We start from the raw sequence: 23,240 nt of genomic DNA, 5'->3' as shown, positions 1-23,240 counted from the left end.
TTGTCTTGACACAACGGGAATTGCATTGGATAGTCGAAAATGAAAATATACTGTGACTGGTTTTGCACCAAACATCTTGTCAGATGGTGAGACATTGCTGTCCATTGAGATGCACCGGACAAACTCACGCCTGAGAACTCTATACCTAGGACGCACATCAACAAAAAGATAGCGATTCCACTCGATCATATACAAACTCTGGCTCAACTCGATTCGTATGGGAATCCCGCCGTGTTGGCTCGTCATTGTTGCTACCAATGGGACCAAGTTTTATGCTTGTATTATTGTTGGTCATCTCTATGTTTGTCGCAAACGTTTGGAATTCTTTCTTCCAAAGCCAAAACTACGATTCTTACAACCATGCATAAATTTTGGGATAATTTATTTTATACCCTTAGTTGCGTCCCGTTCGGCTAGTTTGCCCCTAATTTTGAAGAAATCTTGGCCTTGACAAAGTGCATTTCATCCGCTTATGTTTTTGCCCTTCCGTCCCAATTCCGTTCAGTGAAAGGTGTTTGACTGTTAGGTAGATATTTCTCTGGTCCATTTTGCCCCTCCTTACAACTCAAGTCAAAAAATAAAAATAAAGATGTGACTTGGGCTAGCTGGGCTGGAGGGCACGAGGCGGCGGCGGAAGAGGTCAACGCTACAAGGGGGCGGCAACACGATGCAGGGGAGGCCGGTGACTCGGGCGAGGTGGGCCGGAGGGCACGCGGCGGCGGCAGCAAGGGGGCGGCAGCGTGATGCACGGGAGGCCAGGATCGGTGCAAGGCATGCGAGCGCGGCAGAGACAACGGATCCGACCACGGGAGGCTCGAGCTCGACCAAATCTAGTCGCGGTGGAAGCCTACTCCGGCCGCTGTGCCGCATTGAAGCGGGCGGCACTCCCGTCCTGTCTGATCGCTCTAAGCGTCATCAAAGACGTCAAGTCACGCCTTCTCTATAGAGCAGATGATCGGCACTTATGCGCAGGTGCAGTTTTTAGAGTGGTTGCCCCGGGAGAGGGTTTGGTTATAATAAAAAAATCATTCATATATGTTGTCACGCACTCCACCGCGAAGCTCTTTGCTCTTGTTCTGCTCTTGGGCCATCCATCCTCCACTATCATGCGTCCCCAAGCTCTCAACCGCAACACCTCCTCTTCCCCCTATGTGATGGAATCGCCGTATTGTAACAAAAATTGACGGTAGCGATTTATGTCAGTAGTTTGCAAAGGAGACATGCTAACTGGACAAGCAGAATTTGGACCTTTTAGTTAGTTACCTGGCAAAATGCCATTAGAACAATGCTCACAGTTACCGTTGCCGCAGCTTTGCTCCTGGAACTTAGTTTGAAAGGCATTGGCAGTAGGGAAAGTGGTAGTGTTACTCCGTTTATCTGCAGAGTCACCAACACTTCAATGTACTCCCTCCATTTCTAAATATAAGTCTTTTTTAGAGGTTTTACTAGTGGACTACATATGGATGTATATAGACATACTTTAAAGTGTAGATTCACTCATTTTGCTTCGTATGTAGACATTTAGTGAAATCTCTTAAAAGATTTATATTTAGGAACGGAGGAAGTATGTCAGATGTTGTCCATTGCTCGCCACGATACTCTCAAGTACACTGATATCATAATTATTTTGTATACTCCTCCCCTTGAAGCTGATTCCCTTGGGCGGCACCGTATGCACCTTAAAAATGTCAGTGCTACAAATACAATGAAGCAGCAAATGAACATAGTCGTGCGTGCTGCCAAGAGCGTCTCCAAAAACGAGCCCCTGCTGATGTGTGTGATGGATAAATCCTCTCGAAATAGACTTTCGCCTCGCTATATATATATAGCAACCACATGATACAACATGAAATCACTGCTGGGCCAAAACAACACATGCACGCCCAAAAAGAAAAATAGAAAAGAAAGAGAAAATAATGCCAACACCGACGGCTTAACGAAAACAATAATGACCCGCAACCGCTGCGTCTCCTCCGGAATATTCCCACCACGATCCAAGCATCTTGATCCATCGCGTATCAAGCAGCACCTTCACGAAGGATAATGACGACGACGACACTGCTGCCCGGACAGGTCCTAGGGTTTCCCCCGGTACGCTCCGAGGCGTGGGGAGGAGGCACACCCGACACCCTTCAGGAAGGAAGGGTGACACTCTCAAGCGTCACCGTTTCGGTGTCAAAAGACAAGGATTTCTCCTGACCCCCAAGCCACCACCCCCCGGACAATCAGAGACGCACCACTAAGCATGCCATCCACCAACAAACGCCACCTCGGTCTTGCAATCATCATCGTCGTCTCACCATGGTCAACGTAGCAAGGCTGGTCAGTCTGAGGCGAACCACCCGAAGACACGATCTGACAGGGGGACAACCACACAGGAGGGGACTACCTCCACCGTCCAAGACGGTCGCCGTCCGAACACGACGACGAGAGCGCACCGAACGATTGGAACCGAAGGGCAGCAGCAGCGCAGCCACCCGGAGGGCGTCCTCCACCGCCATCGGCGGGTGCCAACCGGACACAGCAGCCAGGACACACCAGGCCAAGAAGGCCCGACCGAGCGTCGGCCAAGTCCCGGGGCTCGTAAAGTCCCCGCTGTCGTGCTGCTGCACGTAGGCCGCCACCGCCGCTACCCTCATGCAGCCCAAAAGCTCAGTCGGGCATAGACAAGCTCATGAAGCTCCCATCATCACGCTGCAGCGGTGCGATGTCAACGTTGTCATCCCCGCCGCGAGCCGAGCCCCAAACTAACCAGAGGCGACGAGGCAGGCCCGACCAGACCCAGATCAGGCCCGGGGGGTCCAGATCTGGGCCTGAAGGGCCGGATCGCTGCCACCGCTACCCAACCACCAACGGCAGCACCACCGTCATCGAGACCATCCACGCCGCACCAGGGGGAGCCTCGCCGCCGCGCCGGGCCGCTGCCGCCGAGACGCACCACCAGCCCCGGGCTGCCCCGCGCCACCCGAGCCAGGAGGGGAAAGGCCGGAGTCCCGCCGCCACCGGGGCCGCCCGACCAAGGGCCGGCGCGGCGCACCGGCGACGGCAGGAGGAGGGAGGGAAGGGAGGGGCGAGCGGGCAGGAGGGTGAGGGGCGCGGCCCGGCCGTCGCGGGGGCGGCACGGGTCGCGGGAGGGGAGGAGGGGCAGAGGGGGCGCGGATCCGGGGCCCCTGGGGGTGCGGATCCGGGGCCCCTGGGGCCGCGGAGTGGGAGGGGAGGAGGGGGAGAGGGGCGGGGCCGGCCGGCGGCGGGGGGGGGGGGGGAGGGAGGAGGGGGAACCCGCCTCGTTCCCTGCTCGCCCTGGGTCGTGATGGATAAATCCTACTCCTATTTACTATTGGGATCCTGGTTGTGCTAAGATTATCCACTGTTGGGACACAATCTTCACATGGACATCGAATCATTGTATCTGCTGGTATACCTTTGTATGCAAACTCCATAAATTCATCTACACCAGCTGAGTATTGTGTACTTTCTTTTCGAAATTGCCATAATAATTTGGTGGATTCTAAATCCATTGCACACTGCATAAAAATAACAAATATTACCGCAGTTCTAAATATGAAAGAATGGTAAAAGCTTAGCTTGTAAATAGTATAACTAGCCTTCACCTCTTTTTACAAGAGCAGCTAGCAAGTTCAATAGTCCAATTCAATTGTTGACCAACTGATTTTTCATCATGATACAACACCAGCAGCAGTGAGTTCAACTAATCCGAAACACCATGAACCATATTGTACAATCTGAATACTTCGATCTAAAAATTCACTAAATAAAAAAAATCTAAACATATGACATACAAGTGCCCAAATAACATCAATGATGCACGCACATAACAAATTTTTACAACAACAATTCCATCTCAAAAGAGAGCTAAGAAACTGACAAGATCATGTAGCTGATGCCCGTGTTAGCCAATTCAGAGTAACACATGTTCATCCATCACGCATAAGTCACTACTCTAAGTGAAGTAACATGATATAAGTCATTAATTTTCTTAAATCGATAAAGTGCGGATAAATCGTCAGCCAACATCCATTTTTGGTGCTAGGCTAACAGACTGCGCTTAGGAGTTGGAACATCAAGGTTTGAAGTTCTGAAGAGAGCAGATCAATATAGGATAGAAAATCCCTGAAAAGGACAAAAGATTAGAAACAAACAGAGTGGACACGTTTTTCAATAATGTGTTCTCTAACTGTCCAAAAACAACGCAGTTGAATGTCTCCTGGGCACACTTTCCAATCAAAAGCACCAAAATTGACAGCAGAGCACCAAATTAGAGCATTACTCCAATAGTAATCTGTACTCAAAGTGCAACTAAAAAAAGTGGCACATTCATCGTTTGTAGTATCTGTTTACGAAACAAACACGGGTTTTCAAGCAGTCAAACCATTGCCGTCCAGGCTGCAGTTGTGAACTGGAACAACAAGCTTAAAATATGGAGAAAAAGGGTCAACAGAAACCATACACAAACCATATCAGTGGCATCTATGATCGACATGTTCCTCGAAAAATTATATGAGTCATTTCCAATTGTTCAGAAAATCAATACAACCGAAATCTGAAGTCGATTGCACTTTCGAGAAGACAGTACCCAACTAACACCAAAGGTGTCCTAAGACAACAGATTTACTTACATATAGCTACACTCAACATTCAGTTACATCAAAGTTCAAGTTGTACAAAGAGTAGAGCAAGAGAGACGTTTCCAGAAAATCTATAATCTAGTCAGAAGTACCCACATAACATCAGTGAAATATTCAGAGGGTAACACACGTCTAGTTACAGCCCTACTCCAATAGTAATCTACATACAAATAGCCAACTATAGAACAACACAACACAACGAGGATAGTCAGATTAACTTCAAATGTTATGGTACTTATGTTGGCAGTCATGGGAGCTGATGGAGTAGTCCAAACAACTAGTACTATATAACTAGTCTTATGTGGGTAGTCCCTTCCCGGACTACTGGAATTGGTCTGAACAACAACGGTAGTCAAAACACTGAACATAGCCCAAGTGGCACAGTACACTTATGGAATTCATCCCCTTGGTCATCTATCAAATCTCCCTACATCCCACAGCCATGTCTATTAATAATACTAGATGATGCCCTGCGCGTTGCCGCGGGAATTTTGTAGCACATGATGTTAAGAAATAAATGCAAAACTATTAAGTTGAATAATACTGGATGATGGTATTGGATACAAAATAAACTTCTGACGTCTCACTCGATATCACATTTCTCTAGGTTTACAAAGTATATATAAACCGTCTAACAAACCACTTGTATTACCCTAATGATGTCCAACATGATGTAAATCAAGGCATGCTAATGAAAAATTGGATATACTGCTTGATAATTGAAGCGCCTCCTAGGTGATACTTTATAGTGACATAACTGCCTTATTGTAGCCAACGCTTGCTATTTTGAACTATATTTATAGTGACATAACTGCCTTACTGTTAATAATTTTCGTTTATGTGTCAAAGACTTCTTAACTGGATTATATGGGTATGTAGAGTAGAGATGGCCAAAGTATTTTCCATTTGAGCATGTATGGCAAATCAAGACATGTTTGCATCTTTTCTGCACCTTTCTGTAGACATCCATGAGCGTGTATGGCAAATGTGAGATATATGTATTCAAATGTGGGATACCAACTGTTCGGAGGAATAATAGAGGAAACTCTCTGATACATGAACACTGCAATGCAATTTGAGAATACACAAAATTAATGCAAAATCAAACAGAATATTGTTGATCAAAATCTATAGAAAATTTGTCCTATATGCCTTTGTTGAAGTAAATAAGTTAACTAACCTGCAAAGGAAAAAATAAGGATACACAAAATGGATGCTAAAGCAAACTGAATACTGTTGGTCAAAATCTATAGTAAAATTGGTCTATGTCTTCGTCGAAGTAAATAAGTTAACTGACCATTCACAATCTCCTTAGTAGCGTCATCTTGGTAAACTGTAACTGTGCACATCATATACTGAACCATACTATGATGGGTGATGTGTAAAACAATTATTCAGTATATATCAAGTATATAGATGAGTATTCTACTGGATTCTTGGTTCTATTAATCCCGGGGAAAATTTAAATGGTATTCTTTCCCGTCCACATCCTCTGAAATAACAATGAAGGGTTAAATAAACAGAACCTTAGTCCAATTATTTTGTGTGTAGAGGTCATCGCTATTATATGAACCAAGTGAGTAAGCAAGCACGATTACTTTGTTTCCTGAAATTTTATTTACAGCCCACAACATGCCAATGTCATGGCAAAAATTCTGAACGGGACACATCTTCAGAAGAAAAAAAGAAATATCAGGATCTCTCACCTTGTCATATGCCAATGCTCACAATTCCATCAATTTTGGTCGACAGAATAGAAACCCACAACATGAGGGGAAATAAATAGGAACAAAAGCAGAAATGCATTTTTTAGAGGAAATAGATGGTACTTTCTCTATTCTGTTGAAGAAAACGAAGAGGGAATGAGCAGGGATCTGGGCGCCGCCGGGCTGAAAAGCTAGTGATGTTTACCTTGGTTCCCAGATCTGACCGCCGTGAATAAAACGAAACTCGCCTGTCAAATAGGTCTCAGATTGTTATCTCCTTGATCTCCTCATGGATTCTTCGTCCTTGTGAAAGCCAGGAACATTGTTTGGGAATGGGAGTGATGCATATGTGGTGGGGCTTTAATAAAAATAACGATCCGAAATCAATGGATAGTACTCCTTTTGGACCTAAACACCTGAATTGTGTGAGAGTTGAGACTTCAGAAGTTAGAACATTGCTTGCACATCTTTGTAGAAGAAAGTAACACTGAAAAAGAAAAGATAATAAGGCAGATCTAGCTACCTGTTCGGTGCGTGTAGTAGCAGCTAGCAACGTATGACATAACTAATCTCAAGTCCAAATAAGAAATCATCTAGATTCGGAGAAAGACGTATAAGTAATTAAGGGAAGAAAACGCCATGGCCACCAGTACCAAATAATTCAATTTGAAAATGCAAGCATGTGTTCAGATGCGAGCAGCCAAAGACCTGATGTTGCAACCTCACAATGATGTAGTTGACGTACCGGAGTGAAAGCTAGGAGATTGACATTCATAGTAGAATTCACCGGCGGTAGGCAGAATGCGGGAACAAAAGTGGACGAAGACTTGTGCAAAGGGAACGCTATGAAGCATGTGCGCATTGGTGGTGAATGGTTGATGAACCGATGGGCGGCCGATCGACTGCCTCGTTGCTTTAATGTGTGTGGGAGCATAGGAGGATGAAACGGCTGGAGTGGGTCGGGCGATAAATGAAACGATGGACACTTACAGCATCGTGAAAAAAGGACGGAGTTTTCTCAAAAAAAAATATGATGACATCATCTGATGATGTGGCTTCACCAGAACGCAGGAAAATTACATAGTGGGAGGCATCTATTTAGGAATAGAGGATATGGCTGCATGCATCGTTCTGATGCAGCCGGGGTTATCCTTCTTTTCGGAAAAAAAACCCACAGCCATGTCTCGAGGTGCCCAGGAATAAGTTGACTGGATGAGAGGAGAATGGAAGGAGGGAGGCCAGTCTTGCCAGCAGGCACGCTGGAGTGGCGGCCGGAAGAGCAGGGGGCGCTAGCAAAGGACTTCCTACCACGACCTTGCTCCTTCTCCCTTCCGCGCTTCCACCGCTCGTTCGTCCTTTGCCGCGTTCCCGCCGCTCCCCAGCCTGTCCTCCTTCAAGCTTTCCCCTTAACGAGAGGAGACTGGATGCTTGACTTGTGTCGTAGTTAGATGGAGAAACCTAGATCAATCTGGATACGAAGGTGAAGATTAATCTGGATCGGAGAATAGAAGAGGAGGATTTGTTACTTCGCGAGATTTGGTTTTGCTAGTACGGTTAGCACAAATTTCCACGCCTTATTCATTACTAGCAAAAGGACCCGTGCGTTGCAACGGGAAAAAATATGACATATACTTTTCATTTACAAAAAGTGATCTATAATTTGAGCATTTGTAGGACGACCAAAACAAAGATGATCTTAGCCTACAAAAACGTAGTTCAAGATTTCACATGTCTTTTATTTTAATACGGCTTGCATGTAGATTTAATATGTACAAAGAAACGGTCAAGTGATCTTCAATTTCGTCCCTAATCATGATTTTGCTGAGATCTTCATCCAACAATCCAAATTAGTATCGGTATAAAGAAAGACGGGTAATGCATTATTGATTAAGATTGCATCGTAGATAATATATTTTTAATTTATAACAGGTAAAATAACATCATATTCAGATTCTACATATTTTTCTAATTAAAATTCATATATAACATGTTAAATTTGGAGTTACGGTTTAGAAGATATGAGTATTTTAAAAAAACATTTAATATGTATTACATATTTAATATCAAAAACATCAGGATTTTTTCTATAAAATAACATGACAGACTAAGAATATCTATTTCCTTTATATAATTTTTTATAGAAAACATGCCCGTGCGTTGCTACGGAAAAAAAAATCACCCCTTTATACATATTGGACGATATTTGTAAATTTTTTGACAATAAACAACATGATAAATAGTGTTACATAAAAATGTAATGACTGCATGAGTTTTTGTGAGAGCATTAAACTGTTATATCTACTCAAGTTAAATAGGACAAGAAACATGTGTAATAGGCATTTCCAAAATAACCAGAAGATATTAATTAATATTACACAATAAGCTTTATTGTGAAAAGTAACATGGAAAATAATAGCATATTTGAAATCTTCACTTTTTTCTGAGCGACTTTCATATATAACATGTTAGATTTGAAGTTAGGATTTAAATGATATGAATGTTTTAAAAGCATTTGAATTTACAAAAAAATAAAACAATAGGAAAGGAAAAACAGGAAAGTAACATGCAAAATAATAGCATATTTGAAATCTTCACTTTTTTCTGAGCGATTTTCATATATAACATGTTAGATTTGAAGTTACGATTTAAATGATATGAATGTTTTAAAAGCATTTGAATTTACACAAAAAATAAAGTAATAGGAAAGGAAAAACAGGAAAGTAACATGCAAAATAATAGCATATTTGAAATCTTCACTTTTTTCTGAGCGATTTTCATATATAACATGTTAGATTTGGAGTTAGGATTTAAAAGATATGAATGTTTTAAAAGCATTTGAATTTACACAAAAAATGAAGCAATAGGAAAGGAAAAACACACCGGTGCTGAGTCGAACTTAGGTCTCCTAGTGGTGCAGCAAACTCTCGGTGCGTCTGCCACTGGGCTAGGTACTGAATGTGTTAAAATAAAGGTGGAACTTTATATATACCAGACTAAACGAACCGTTTTTCGATTTTTTCACTTAAAAAGGAAGTGCGGGTTGAATGCACAAAATGTCAGGTTTTTTTTTGCAAAACCGCCATGACGGCGCTGCGCGCTTTATTATTAGGGGAGATGTGCACCCGTGTGCCTAATTTTCTTACCGCTTAATTAATTTTTATTATTAATTATGTATATTTCCAGTATTGTACATATATAATCTGCATGCCTAAAAAAATATAATTTACAACCAATACTTTATGGTGTATAATCTCCCTCTGCTCGTAAATATAAGGTGTATTTTTTTTTTAAAGTCAAACTTGTCTAACTTTGACCGAGTTTGTAGACCAAAATATTAATGTCTAGAATACCAAATCATTATCACTAGATTCATCATGAAATATTTTTTTATATTTTATATGTTTGACATTGTAAATCATTATATATTTTACTATAAAGTTGGTCAAACATAGATAAGGTTTGACTTTTTTTAAACTAACAAACCTTATATTTAGAAACGGAGAAAGTACGTGGCAACATATTAGATCTGTTGCACTTAATAGGGCCATGAGCTGCAAATCTGCACCGCTTATGTTGCACCCATATCTATCCCAAGTTTTGCACCATATATTCAAAACGTTGCAGAATATGTGTTGCTTTATAGGTAGTATTTTTATAATGACTCCGGCTTATATGAGCTCGGATGAAAATGAAATTTTGAAAAAATAGTAAAAAAATCATAAAAACCTGTTTTCTTGGCATGAAACATTTATGTTTTTTTTCTCACACGCACGCAAATTTTCATTACGAAATCACATTCATGTAGGTGTGGGCAAAAAAACAAAATTGATGCTCACAAGAGATTGCTATTTGGAACATCATTTTTTGTCCCATACTTACACCAATGTGATTTCATAGCGGAATTTGGCACACATGCTAAAAAAAATCAATGTTTCCTGTAAATAAATTATGATTTTTTAATTTTTTTACTATTTTTTCGGATTTTACTGTCCCTTCAAGCTCATGTGAGCTCGGGTGTAGAACAACCGCGTCTGATATTCCTATTCCTATGTAGGATAAGAATCAACTTCACATTTTAAAGGACAAATATATATTAGCCTAGACTCAATGATTTTTTTTCTACCCTGTGCATCAAATGGCATGCCTTTTCCTATAGGATTCGATATACATGTCATCGTACTTGCTATGGGTTTTCTATTCCTATGATATCCTATATCTTATGAACCAAAGACGACCTAAATGGGAATCATAAGTGAAGGCCTTACTTTTATCCCAGAAAAAGGCATGCCTTATAAGAAGTTTTTTAAGCAACATTATGGGTAGCTTAGTATGCCCTCCGTTCCGAATTACTTGTATAGAATTTGTCTAGATACATATAAGATTTTTGTTGAAATTCCTTTTTTTAGCTGAGTCAACTTTTGAGTATATTACATGGCCAGTGCTCTGTGCCGGCACGCCGACCGAAACATCTAACGATGCGGACGCGCGGCGGTTGGCGGATCGTGCGGCCCGTGCGCGGTCGGTCGAAAATTTCGGCCGGCCGCACACGGGACGCACGATCCGCCAACCCCCGTGCGTCCGCACCTTTAGATCTCCATGCAACATTTTTCCCCGATGCAGCAAAATTTCGACGCGATGCAGCAATTTGCGTCAACGGTTGCAAAAAAAAAATTGTAGCAAAAAAAAATCTACGTGGTCGTAGCAAAAAAACAAAGATGATGGTGCGTGGTAGCAAAAGTCAAACGTTGGTTGTAGCAAAAATCTACGTGAACGTGTATGCAACTTTTTTAGTGAACGGTTGCAGCAAAAAATGATGCCGGTTATAGCAAAAGTCAAAACGCCGGTTGTAGCAAAAATCCAACGAACTCGAGTTGCAACCAACCGTGGATGCAACTTTTTGAATGGACAAAATGTAGCAAAAATGACGAACGTTTGCATCAAAATTAAACGTGGTTGCAGCAAATCTGAGTAAAAAAATGTTGCATGGTCTGACCAGCGAAGCACGCGCGCACGAAAAATGATGCATGCCCCACGCGAGACAGCGAGCGACCGACGCGTCGGTTCCGCCGGCGCGCCGAAGAGAAACGTTTCCCATATAAATCTATATCTAGACAAATGTACGACAAGTAATTCACAATGGAGGTTTTTTGTTGTTGCTGTCTTGATGAGGGGAAACACCAAGTTTATTCATTAAATTCCACATGGTGTGGGATACAACTTTCTAGAAAGAGGGAATTTAGCTAAGCTATGTGTTTCATAATTAAAACATGACCTTCACAAGAAAATTAATAATGAAAAGTATTCCTTCTCTAAAGAAATATAGGAGTTTTAAGGTTTAATCTCACTCATGGTTGCTAGGTAATACTCCAAAAACAGCTTGGGCTGTCGCTTAACAACGATCTGGCCACTCCTCAATGCAGCTGGCCCAACGAGCCAGCGGTAAAAAGCGCTGAAAAATCTCGCGGACAGTTCCCGGGACATTTTCTATTTGGGGCTGCAAGCGTCACTTAACATGTATTAGAGCAAATACAATAGAGCTGAGTCAGTTGGCTATAAGAAATAAACTAATATATTTTTGTTTAGTTAGAGGAAAGAGAAGAGAAGAGAGAAGGTAAGCGGGCTCTTAGCTAAGAGCCAGCTCTAGCACGTGCTCCTAGACATTTTATGAGTATGAAAGGTGAACCATATAATAAAGAAGTACTACACTTTTGCAATAAACTATTATACATGTTGGCTATAAGATGAGCTATATATGACATGGCAATGACTTATAGCCAACAGCTGGCTATACTATTGTACTTGCTCTTATGTTAACATGCATTTATAGACATTTTGTGAGTATGAAAGGTGGACCATATAATAAAAAAGCAGTACACTTTTATAATAAACTATTATACATGTTGGCTATAAGGTGAGCTATACACATGGCAATGGCTTATAGACAACAACTGGCTATACTATTGTACTTGCTCTTATATTAACATGCATTTATTTTCCTATTTTTTCTTTTTTTCTTTTTTTTTCTCTTTTTATTTTTAAATTTGCTCTTCTTCCGGGTAGATACTTTATTTAGCAAATACGTGAATGTTTATGCAAATACATGAACTTTTTTTGATATCCGATGATTTTTTTTTCAAGTAGCTGATTTGTGTTTTAGAAAATTGATGAACTCATTTCAGAATCGGTGAACTTTTTTCAAATGCAATGCAGTTTTTGAATATTTGATTTTTTTAATGATGAATTGTTTTTCAAAGTCGATGAATTTTTCCAGAATGGACAAACTTTTTTCAGAATCGATGAACTTTATTACAAATTATTAAACTTTTTTAAAATTTGATGAATTATTTATCAAAATCAATGAATTTTTTTAGAATCGATATTTTTTTTCAAATTAGATGAACCTTTTTAGAAAATTGATGAACCTTTTTTAAAGAGATCAACTTTTTGTCAAAATGGATGTTTTTTTCCCTTAAATATGCGAAACCTTTTCTGATTTCACATCATATATGAAGTAGAAAAGGAAATAGGTTAAAATCAGCCGACTGATTTCGACGGATCGTAAGCTTCTTCTAATGCGTGACACGCGTCCGGTGGAGACCTACAGACCGCTTTCTCCACCCTATCCTTATCCGCATGCGAGACGCTCCAGTCACACAAAGCACTAACTCAGTCGTTGACCCAGCCTCTCTCCTACCTCTGCGATAGTAAATCCCCCAATCGATGCTCTCCCTCTGCCTCTTTGCTGCCCATTTCACCGGCGGTCCGGAGCCGCGGTGAGCAGACGGTGCTGCAATGGAGCTTCATCGACGGCTGCAATGAAGCTTCACGAGCGGCCCGGAGCTGTGGTGCAACAGACGATGCTGCAAATGGAGGCTCACCGCGGCTGCAATGAAGCTCCATCGACGGCTGGAGCTGCAGTGCAGCGGACAGTGCTGTAACGGAGTTTTGCCGGCGCCGGTGATGCTGCGTTGCAGCTTTTCTCTCGTCGCGTGGGGGTTGGAATGAAGCTTCCGCAGGGGGAGAAGGTGCTGCCATGGACTTTACTCGGAGTTGCTCCAGATTGGCGGAGGGATCCGACAGATATAGGACACGTAATTGAACGGCTGTCAACCCGGTTGATTTTTCGAGAAAATCAACCGGTTGATTTGTAGCAGCGCCCACTAGAAAAAGTAGGAGGTTTTTTCTACCGGATCAAAAAAAAGGCTGCTAGCGTGATCCAGCGTAATGAGCGACCGAACTCAGTTTTGTTTTCTCGAACGAGCGAGTGCACTCTTGCAGCGCTGCATAGGGGGGTCCCAGTTCCCGGTCCCACGCAGCTGAACCAAGCAGAGCTCACCACGTCGCAGCCGTCCATCCACCGACGACGCAGCTACATCCACGTCGCCCACGTCCGGATACGATACCCGAGCACGCGCGCCCTCAAACCGGTCCCACCGCTCAGTGTCACGCCACCCCCAGGAGCCTACCCCACCTGTCACTCCCAGTGCTTCGGCTGCGCTTTCCTTTTGTCACCGCCACTCCACCCTAAGCCAGCCCATCTCCTCCTCCTCCCACCCCTGCACAGCCGCCACGCCCCGCTCCTCCTCGCCGCCGCCTCCTCCCCCTCCCCCTCGCCGGAGCCGGAGCTCGTCGCGCGCGAAGCTGCCGCGGGAGCGCAGCCGGCGATCCCGCCCGTAGCGCCTCGGGCCCGCGGGACAGCGGACGCGGACGCGGACGCGGGCGGGGAGTTTGATGAGATAGATACGGGGAGCCTGCTGCGGCGGCGACGGCGCGGGCGGTGAACTGGTGATGCTCCTGGCCTCCACGGTGCTGCGGGGTCGCCTCCGCCCCCTCCGCCGGCCCCGGCCCCTGATCATGCCCTCCCCTCTCTTCCTCTCCCGAAACCCTAGCCCCGGCCCCACCACCACCAACAGCCCCAATCTCTCTTCCCCGTCCGGGGCCGCGGCCATGAGCACCAGCGGCGTCTACGTGCCGCCGATGCGCCGGCTGCGCTCCGTCATCGCCTCCACCAACGGGAACCTCGCGCCGCCGCCCGCCGTGCAGCCCGCGTGGACGCCCGACTGGCGGGCCGACGGGCGCTCCCTCAGCCCCCCGTCGCCGCCTCAGCCGCAGCAACGCCGCGCCGCGCAGCTCCCGCCCCGGCCGCCGCCCCAGATGCAGCCCTTGCGCCAGCAGAGCGCCGGGTACTCTCGCTACGCCTACGACGACTTCTCCGAGGAGGATTCGGACCGGGAAATGGACCGCACGTCGGTGTCGAGCAAGGTACATATGAACTGCTCTGCCCCTTTCAGTAGTTCGTTTTATTTCATTTACACTTGACTATGCAAATCCAATACTGGTCTGCGGCGTTAGTCAATGAACGACATAGTATCCCTTGTCCGTGCTCTGCTTTTGTTGCATTTTAGTATGATGAATAGCTTAAGCTTGCATGTATGCTGTGTCTTCATGGACATTGATGCTGCATCTATGTTCTGTGCATTCATGGACAGATAAAAAATAATAAAACACGTCTGAAACATGAGATTTTTTGAACTGATGCTGCAGGCAATGAAACGGATTTACATGAAATTTCTGTCTTCCAAACATGCGCTGATCTACTTTGCTCCATGACATCCTTTTAAGATCATAAAATTGTGAGGATCGCATGAAAAGGATGTGCCCTGCATATTCAGTTCGGACGTTGTGTGTGTTTTGCTTCTATTCATCCCGTTGGCTATGTCGCATGATTCTGGTACCATTTGGAGAGTAGAATGTCAGATGTTTCGGGGAATATATTTTTTACAAAGACCTTGGCTAAGTTTGAAGAAATGCAACGCTTTCAGTATTAAAGAGAAAATTGAATATATCTAAAAGGTACTACTACTTTTCTTTTAAACGGCAACATTTTTAATGAAAAGTAGTTTTGTCTGAAGAAAGGAAGACCTGGTACTTCTTAGTAAGGCTAGGTTTGCTGTTCATTAGTACTTTGACAAAGTATTGCAACTGCAAATATCTTTTATGTTAAGAATCTTGAGATGGCATTTTTCTGCAATGTTTCACTTGTGAAAATATTTCCTATACAGTTTTTTTCTGAAAAGAATTAAGCTTCCCTTTGGTTTTCGGGTCAATTCTATTTAGAAGTGAGGTTTACTAAAATAAGGAAACATTTGGCGTTCGACATAACAATGAAATACCAATCTTTTGGCCATGTTTCTTTTGCGTCATGTTAAGTTCTTTACAGTTGTACTCAATAAAAATTTCAGGGGGGTGCGTCTACTTTAGAGAATGTTGACGAATGGAAATGGAAACTGCACATGCTTCTCCGAAATGACAATGAACAAGAGATTATGTCGAGGGAAAAAAAGGACAGGCGTGATTTTGATCAACTTGCCCAACTGGCAGATCGAATGGGTTTGCACAGGTACTTCATGGCCCCTCTAATATCATTGTATTGCATATGCTTTGCCCCCTGTCTGATGATAATTTACGTTATGGCAGCCGTCAGTATTCCCGAATCATCGTGTTTAGTAAGGTCCCCCTGCCTAATTATAGGTCAGACCTTGATGACAAAAGACCTCAAAGAGAGGTATGCTGAATTGTTGATTCTCCTATAGTAGCTTAAAGATTGAAGTGTGTATGACGTGTGCATTTATTGGTTGAAATATTTGCTTTATAGGTATCTATACCTTCTGGCTTGCAAAGAGAAGTTGATGCGTTGCTTGCAGACTACCTTGCAAGGAAGAGAACAGAGAGTGGGAACTTTCCTAATGCTGCCTTTTCAAGGTCAAGCAGCACAGACAGTTTCGCGACTGACGAAAGCTTCTATGAGCAGCAGGATAATCAGACATCAACCAATGTTGTGATGGAGAGAATCCAAAGAAGGAAAAGCTTACAGTTGCGTAACCAGCAAGCTGCTTGGCAGGTTTGATTATATGCAGTAGACCCACTTGTTAGTTTTTCCCCGTGGGTTGGGAGCTCTATAGTACGCTGAAGATATACACATGAAGTGAAATTTATGTTTAATTTTAAGTCTCAAAACTTGTATCACACTTAACTTCACCACAATATCCTTGCCAATCATGGTTTTGTATAATTTCCCGTAGTATTGTATTGTACTTCACTAACCATCATCTCCCCTCATATGTCGTAAATGGAGTAAATTGTATTTGCGGAAGTACTTTAGGTAACTGATATATCATATTATCTTCATTTGACCAATCTATTGGTATGTCATGAAATGAAGGGATTATTAGTTGTTTACGTACATCATCCTACACAGATACGCTATTGAGTTTGTGATTGTATATGTTACTCAGTTTCACGCTGTTCTTTTAATGTGCTTACTAATTTTCTTTGGGTTTATGTTGCATGGTAAATGATACTTTACTTTGTGTAATATCGTGTCAATGTTCAATATTTGATTATTGAATTGATCATCTAATTTAGGACTGTAGTTGCATGACTAGCCTAACATATTGGTCCTAAGATGCCAGAATTTTAACTTACAAATGGGCAGGACTTTGATGACTTCTGAATTATTAGTCCTGCTAATTTGATATTTCTTTTCTTACTTATGTTTGTGCTTTAATATAGGTTTGAGTGGATCAATGACCTTTTCCGATTATTGCACCCTGTTGATTAACATTCTCTCTGTTTCAGGAATCAAATGATGGTCAGAGCATGATGGAGTTTCGTCGCAGTCTTCCTGCCCAGAAAGAGAGGCAATCACTATTGGAAGCTATATCTCAGAATCAGGTCCTGTTCTTTTTCTTGTAGGGCATTTTAGTCACAGTTTGTTAATGTTTGATTTTCTTGGTATTTGAGGCAAACATTTAAGAGCAGAGCCAAATATGGTTTATTTTTGCAATACCCCAAATAATTTGTTTGTGACAACAAATATGAAGTGATCTTATCATGACATAGAAAAATAAGCATTATACTAAGTGATGTAAAGCCAATCTGTGTGCTTTTCATGTGAAAAAAATGCTATGTTGTGCTCTTCCTCTTGATGTTGGATAACTATTCAAGAATTGGATATGCCCCTTGTTTCTTAAGTGTCACACATATTTATGATTTTCAGTTCTGTATTTCTTAGATATGAACTCCTCCATTTTTCTGGGAAAGTTACTACTAATTGTTTTGTTATCTAATGTTTTTTCAATTAAGAGTGTTTCTGCAAACTATCTGATAAATTTGATAGTTTTACTACTCAGCACATGGGTTAATAGCATAATACTTTGTGAGTAGCTATATTGAGATTACCAAGTATTAAACGTGTTTTGCTTGATTGAACAGGTGGTTGTAGTTTCAGGTGAAACTGGCTGTGGTAAGACAACACAGCTGCCACAATACATTTTGGAGTCTGAAATAGAAGCTGCTCGTGGTGCTACTTGCAGTATCATTTGCACTCAACCAAGACGAATATCAGCTATCTCTGTTTCTGAAAGAGTTGCTGCTGAAAGAGGTGAAAAAATTGGGGAATCGGTGAGCTACTTGCACCTATACAGTGAGAAAATTTCCCATGCTGAGATTTTGGTTTTGTGGTTGCCGATGGGTACTCATGGTTATTTTAGTCATTGGGTGTTGTCCAGGATAGCTATTTGTTGTCCATCCATAGGTTGCTGACTGGCCAGTAGTAATCCAGTTGTTGCAGAACCTTTTCTCAACTTCTCTTACTTTGGGTATCTGATGAAATGGGTTACATTATGCTAAGCAGTTAGTGCAAACTTGGTGAGATTATTCTGTTCTTTTTTATTTTGATAAAAGAATTGTTACCTTAGGTTGGCTACAAAGTTCGGTTGGAAGGAATGAGAGGAAGGGATACACGCCTTCTGTTCTGCACTACTGGTGTCCTGTTGCGAAGATTGCTGGTGGACAGAAGCTTGAAAGGTGTCACCCATGTTATTGTGGATGAAATTCATGAACGGGGCATGAATGAAGGTTTGCATCACTCATAATAATTCTGAACTAGGTATCCAGGAGGTAAATAGCGTTAATTTTGTTGGGTCTCTGTGCTAGATTTTCTCCTTATTGTCCTAAAGGACCTTCTTCCACGCCGACCGGAGCTAAGGCTTGTATTGATGAGTGCAACCCTCAATGCTGAGATGTTCTCTTCATACTTTGGTGGAGCACCCATGATACATATACCTGTAAGATATTTTATTAGGACTTCTTCACTCTTATATTTGCTATCATATAAGTCTGCTCATCAAGTCATTCTTCTATTTGAATCAGCACAAATGTATATCCATAATATGAGCTGAATTACATCCATGTTGTGCATGGTTGCTCTTATCAATCTTAGGAATAGCCTTTTGAACCACTTGCAATTATTTAGTGCTTTGTGTATATTGAATTGGCCTGAAATCTTTTAACCTTGTTTTCCTCTCTAAACCTGCAACTTGATTGGGTGTTCTTTGCGGTCTAAATAAGCTGCATGCATATCTCATTGTAGGGTTTTACATACCCTGTCCGGAGTCGTTTCCTGGAAGATATTCTTGAAATTACTGGCCACAGATTGACTCCATACAATCAGATCGATGACTATGGCCAAGAGAAAAGTTGGAAGATGCAAAAGCAAGCTCTACGGAAGAGAAAGAGCCAAATTGCTTCTGTTGTGGAAGTACGCGAGTCCCTATTTTTATATCATTTGTTTATTTCCTGCTTAAAGCTTTGGTCTCTAAGCTTCTCTTTTTAACAGGATGCGGTTAAAGCTGCGGATCTAAGGGATTATAGTCCGCAAACTCGTGACTCCCTATCCTGCTGGAATCCTGATTCAATTGGTTTTAACTTGATAGAAAATGTCTTGTGCCATATTTGTCAAAAGGAAAGAGATGGTGCTGTGCTTGTATTTATGACTGGGTGGGATGACATTAATACGCTGAAAGATCAGCTACAATCCAACCCATTGCTTGGCGACCCTAGTAAAGTTTTGCTGCTTGCATGTCATGGTTCAATGGCTAGCTCAGAGCAGGTATTACCTCTTAGATGTTTTCATTTCCTCTTTTGATATATCAAACAGTACAGATTTATGTCTTTTGATATATCAATGATGTTATTCTTATATTGTTTTCTTTGTTGTGCAGAAACTAATCTTTGACAAACCTGAGCCTGGTGTAAGGAAAATAGTTCTTGCCACTAATTTGGCTGAAACTAGTATTACTATCAATGACGTAGTTTTTGTTGTTGATTGTGGAAAAGCAAAAGAGACATCTTATGATGCACTGAACAATACCCCCTGTCTGCTTCCGACCTGGATCTCCAAGGCTTCTGCTAGACAAGTAATATTTTCTATCTTATTGGAAAATGACTAATTTTATTTTTTAGTGCAACTCACTTTTGATTAAATAATAAATTCTCTGTGTGTGGATATGTTAAGCAAGCAACTTGTGATTTACTGTCAAAAGCGTCTTTGGTCATCACACTTATATCATGTCCTTCTGTTTTGTTATTTTACTGTCGGGTAATTTAGAGACGAGGAAGAGCTGGCCGAGTTCAATCAGGGGAATGTTTCCATCTCTACCCACAGTGTGTGTATAATGTGTTCGCTGACTACCAGTTGCCGGAACTTCTGAGAACCCCTCTCCAATCCCTCTGTTTGCAAATAAAAAGCTTGCGGCTTGGGAGCATTTCAGAATTTTTATCCAGAGCTTTGCAGTCACCTGAGTCTCTATCGGTACCTTTCTTTTTACTCTTTGTTACCATAATCACAAATTTTGTCCTTCATGCCTTCAGATGATCTGATAGTTTATTCCAATATATTTGTTTCAGGTACAAAATGCCATCGAATATCTCAAAGTCATTGGAGCATTTGATCAGAATGAAGAGTTAACAGTTCTAGGTACCTGATCCACCCTTTAAATTGATCTGTGAATTACCACCTCTTTACTTTAAATTGATCCACACTTGCTGTTTGTCACTCTCAGGAAAGCACCTGTCTATGCTTCCAGTTGAGCCTAAATTAGGCAAGATGCTTATTTTTGGGGCTATATTTAATTGCCTTGATCCCATATTAACCATCGTTGCTGGACTTAGCGTAAGAGATCCATTCATGACACCATTTGACAAGAAGGATGTAAGTATGCCTCTTCCGTCTCTAATGCATCTAAATATGTCTGTTGTGCTGTATACTTCAGTACTGAAATTCAGTGTTTTGCCTTTCTCCATTCAGCTTGCGGAGTCTGCTAAGTTGCAGTTTTCATGCCGTGACTATAGTGACCACCTTGCGATTGTTCGTGCATATGATGGATGGAGAGAAGCTGAAAGAGACCGCAATGGCTATGACTACTGCTGGAGAAATTTTCTGTCAGCACAAACCTTGAAAGCCCTAGATTCTCTCCGGAGGCAGTTCCTCTTTCTTCTAAAGGACACTGGGTTGATTGATGAAAACATGACTATGTGCAATAAATGGAGTCGTGATGAAAATCTAGTTCGGGCAATCATTTGTGCGGGTTTATACCCAGGTGTTTCGTCTGTTGTGGTGAGTTGCTTCTATAAATTTCTGTTCCATTTTATGCATCTACCTCACCTGTAACTCTGTTGGCGTAGTATAGCTTTGTTTTGCCTAGGACAAAGGTCATGTTTGAACTATTTGTTTGGCCTGTGAACTTCTTGGCCACACTATCAGAGCACTTTTAATTCTCTGATATGGATTGTAATGTGCTTCTTGGTAATTCAGAACAAGGAGAAATCGGTTTCTCTCAAGACAATGGAAGATGGACAGGTCATGCTTTACTCGGTAAGTTGGTACATTCATTGTATGTATATCACGGTTAGTGATCATGTTGCAGTTTTATTCCGGTCAGTGACTGTACATGTTGAAGTTTCATCTTGCTGTTCTTTGTTGTTTCCAGAGTTCAGTCAACGGAAAAGAAGCGAAGATTCCATTCCCCTGGCTAGTGTTCAATGAGAAAGTGAAGGTGAATTCAGTGTTTCTCCGGGATTCAACGGCAATATCTGATTCTATATTGCTGCTCTTTGGAGGAAACATACAACAAGGGGGATTGGTAAGTTCCTTTGCATTTCTTGTTTGTCTTTCGGTCTAGCAAATTACCATTGAATAATTTTTACTCCATGTTGCAGGACGGACACTTGAAAATGCTTGGAGGATATCTGGAGTTTTTCATGAGTCGTGATCTTGCATCGACGTATTTGAATCTCAAGGGCGAACTTGAAAATTTAATCCATCACAAGGTATACTTGATCTTGAATGTATCATTCTACACAAATACCCTGCATCTAGAATGTTATTGTCAGCAAGTAATTTAACCTATTGTTCTACTCCCCCCTTGATTGTGCCGATGCTACTAATACTATTGACAATCCAATTATCTGTCTTGACAGCTTCAAAACCCAAGGATTGACATCCAAACCAGTGAGGAGCTGCTGTCAGCCGTACGGCTACTGGTCACAGAGGACCCATGCAGTGGTCGGTTCGTGTACGGCCGGCAAGAACCAAGATCAAAGAAAGCAAAGACGATGATCTCTTCTGCCTCGATGGTCTCCATGGACCGTGGAGGTGGAGGCGGGCACGGAGGGGACAACCCCAAGAACCAGCTGCAGACACTCCTAACGAGGGCGGGGCACGACAATCCGTCCTACAAGACGAAGCAGATCAAGAACACCCTCTTCAGGTCGACCGTGGAGTTCAACGGCATGGAGTTTGTTGGGCAGCCGTGCGCCAACAAGAAGCTGGCGGAGAAGGACGCGGCGGGGGAGGCGATCAACTGGCTGACGGGCGGGGAGGCTCCTCCGACGACAACCAACGCGAGAGACCAGCAGGCCGCGGACCACATGTCCATGCTGACGAAGCCAGCTCCACGCAGGCGGCGGCACCACCATAGGAGGAGCTGATTAGCGCAGAAAGGTTTTGTTCGTTCCCCCCAGTCAGGCGAACAGCGATAAACAGAATACATACGGTAGATTAGCTTCAGAAAGACCGCGATTTTTCGTACGATGCCTGAGTTGTTGAAACTGGCTACGATCGCCTGAAATGGGGTAGTCCTGGTCTTCATTCTTGGATCCCAGGTTCCTACTCCTACGGTGACTTCGATACTGGTTGTGCAGTGCCGTGAGAGACTATCTAGTACGTACACTTCGATACTGTGATGGGCCAATGCCGAGCATTCAAAAACAATGTGTGAAGCATGAAAAACTGGCACGCATTTCCAAAAATGTTAATGATTTTTTTTATGTATATCTCTCTCTTCCAAAATGTTAAGTTTTTTTTAAATTCTAAAAGAGGACTACATACGGAGCAAAACGAATGGTCTATATTTTAAAATATGAAATATGTCTATATACATCTGTATGTAGTTTAATCGTACAATCTCTAAAAAGACATATACTTAGGTATGAAGGAAGCATAATGTAAACAAAATGTAATGTAATTCAAAAACAATAATTTTGAACCATTAAAACAATATACTTTTTTTAATTATATCTCTCTCTTCCAAATGTAAGTTTTTTTTTAAATTCCAAAAGAGGACTACATACGGAGCAAAAGAGTGAATCTATATTTAAAAATATGAAATATGTCTATATACATCTGTATATAGTTTAATCGCACAATTTCGAAAAAAATAATATTTAGGTATGAAGAAAGCATAATGTAAACAAAATGTCATGTAATTTTTGAACCACTAAAACAGTATACGTTGCATTTAAAGTATGTTCGTATGTTTCATGTTCATGACATTTTTAAACTATTTATGCAAATGTAAAAGAGTGTTCGCGTACTTTACAAAAAAGTGCTTCTTATCATTAAATTTTTTTCAACGTATATATGAAATATGTTCAACACATATTTGGAAAAAATATAAATCAAGTATTTGAAAAATGATAAACTCACATACAAACTGTATTTAAAAAAAAATTAATCAAGTATTTAAAAAATTATAAACTTGTATAT

The 23,240-nt window shown here is 42.0% G+C and overlaps 1 protein-coding gene across 1 annotated transcript; it reads left to right on the top strand.

The window, feature by feature from the left end:
- Nucleotides 1-13,890: 13,890 nt before the first annotated feature.
- Nucleotides 13,891-22,526, top strand: LOC123442414 (DExH-box ATP-dependent RNA helicase DExH3-like). The gene is made up of 19 exons (XM_045118450.1): nucleotides 13,891-14,614; nucleotides 15,595-15,752; nucleotides 15,830-15,917; nucleotides 16,008-16,253; nucleotides 16,991-17,086; nucleotides 17,627-17,815; nucleotides 18,112-18,271; nucleotides 18,350-18,480; nucleotides 18,786-18,953; nucleotides 19,032-19,304; nucleotides 19,417-19,611; nucleotides 19,803-20,006; nucleotides 20,102-20,171; nucleotides 20,257-20,405; nucleotides 20,502-20,810; nucleotides 21,009-21,068; nucleotides 21,184-21,336; nucleotides 21,413-21,523; nucleotides 21,674-22,526. Exons 1-19 carry the CDS (start codon nucleotides 14,141-14,143, stop codon nucleotides 22,181-22,183), a joined length of 3,744 nt encoding a protein of 1,247 aa, XP_044974385.1. The 5' UTR covers nucleotides 13,891-14,140; the 3' UTR covers nucleotides 22,184-22,526.
- Nucleotides 22,527-23,240: the final 714 nt, after the last annotated feature.

This window comes from Hordeum vulgare, chromosome 3H, assembly GCF_904849725.1.
Source record: "Hordeum vulgare subsp. vulgare chromosome 3H, MorexV3_pseudomolecules_assembly, whole genome shotgun sequence".
Lineage (NCBI taxonomy): Eukaryota > Viridiplantae > Streptophyta > Magnoliopsida > Poales > Poaceae > Hordeum > Hordeum vulgare.
The sequence above is the reverse complement of the archived record's forward strand: the minus strand, read 5'-3'. Positions and strand labels throughout refer to the sequence as shown.

Excerpts from the sequence above, each read along its gene's own strand:
- LOC123442414 (XM_045118450.1), top strand. The coding sequence starts at position 14,141 with ATGCTCCTGGCCTCCACGGTGCTGCGGGGTCGCCTCCGCCCCCTCCGC. Across the intron at positions 18,481-18,785 it reads CACCCATGATACATATACCT|GGTTTTACATACCCTGTCCG; the intron begins GTAAGATATTTT and ends ATCTCATTGTAG. Across the intron at positions 19,612-19,802 it reads CCAAGGCTTCTGCTAGACAA|AGACGAGGAAGAGCTGGCCG; the intron begins GTAATATTTTCT and ends CGGGTAATTTAG.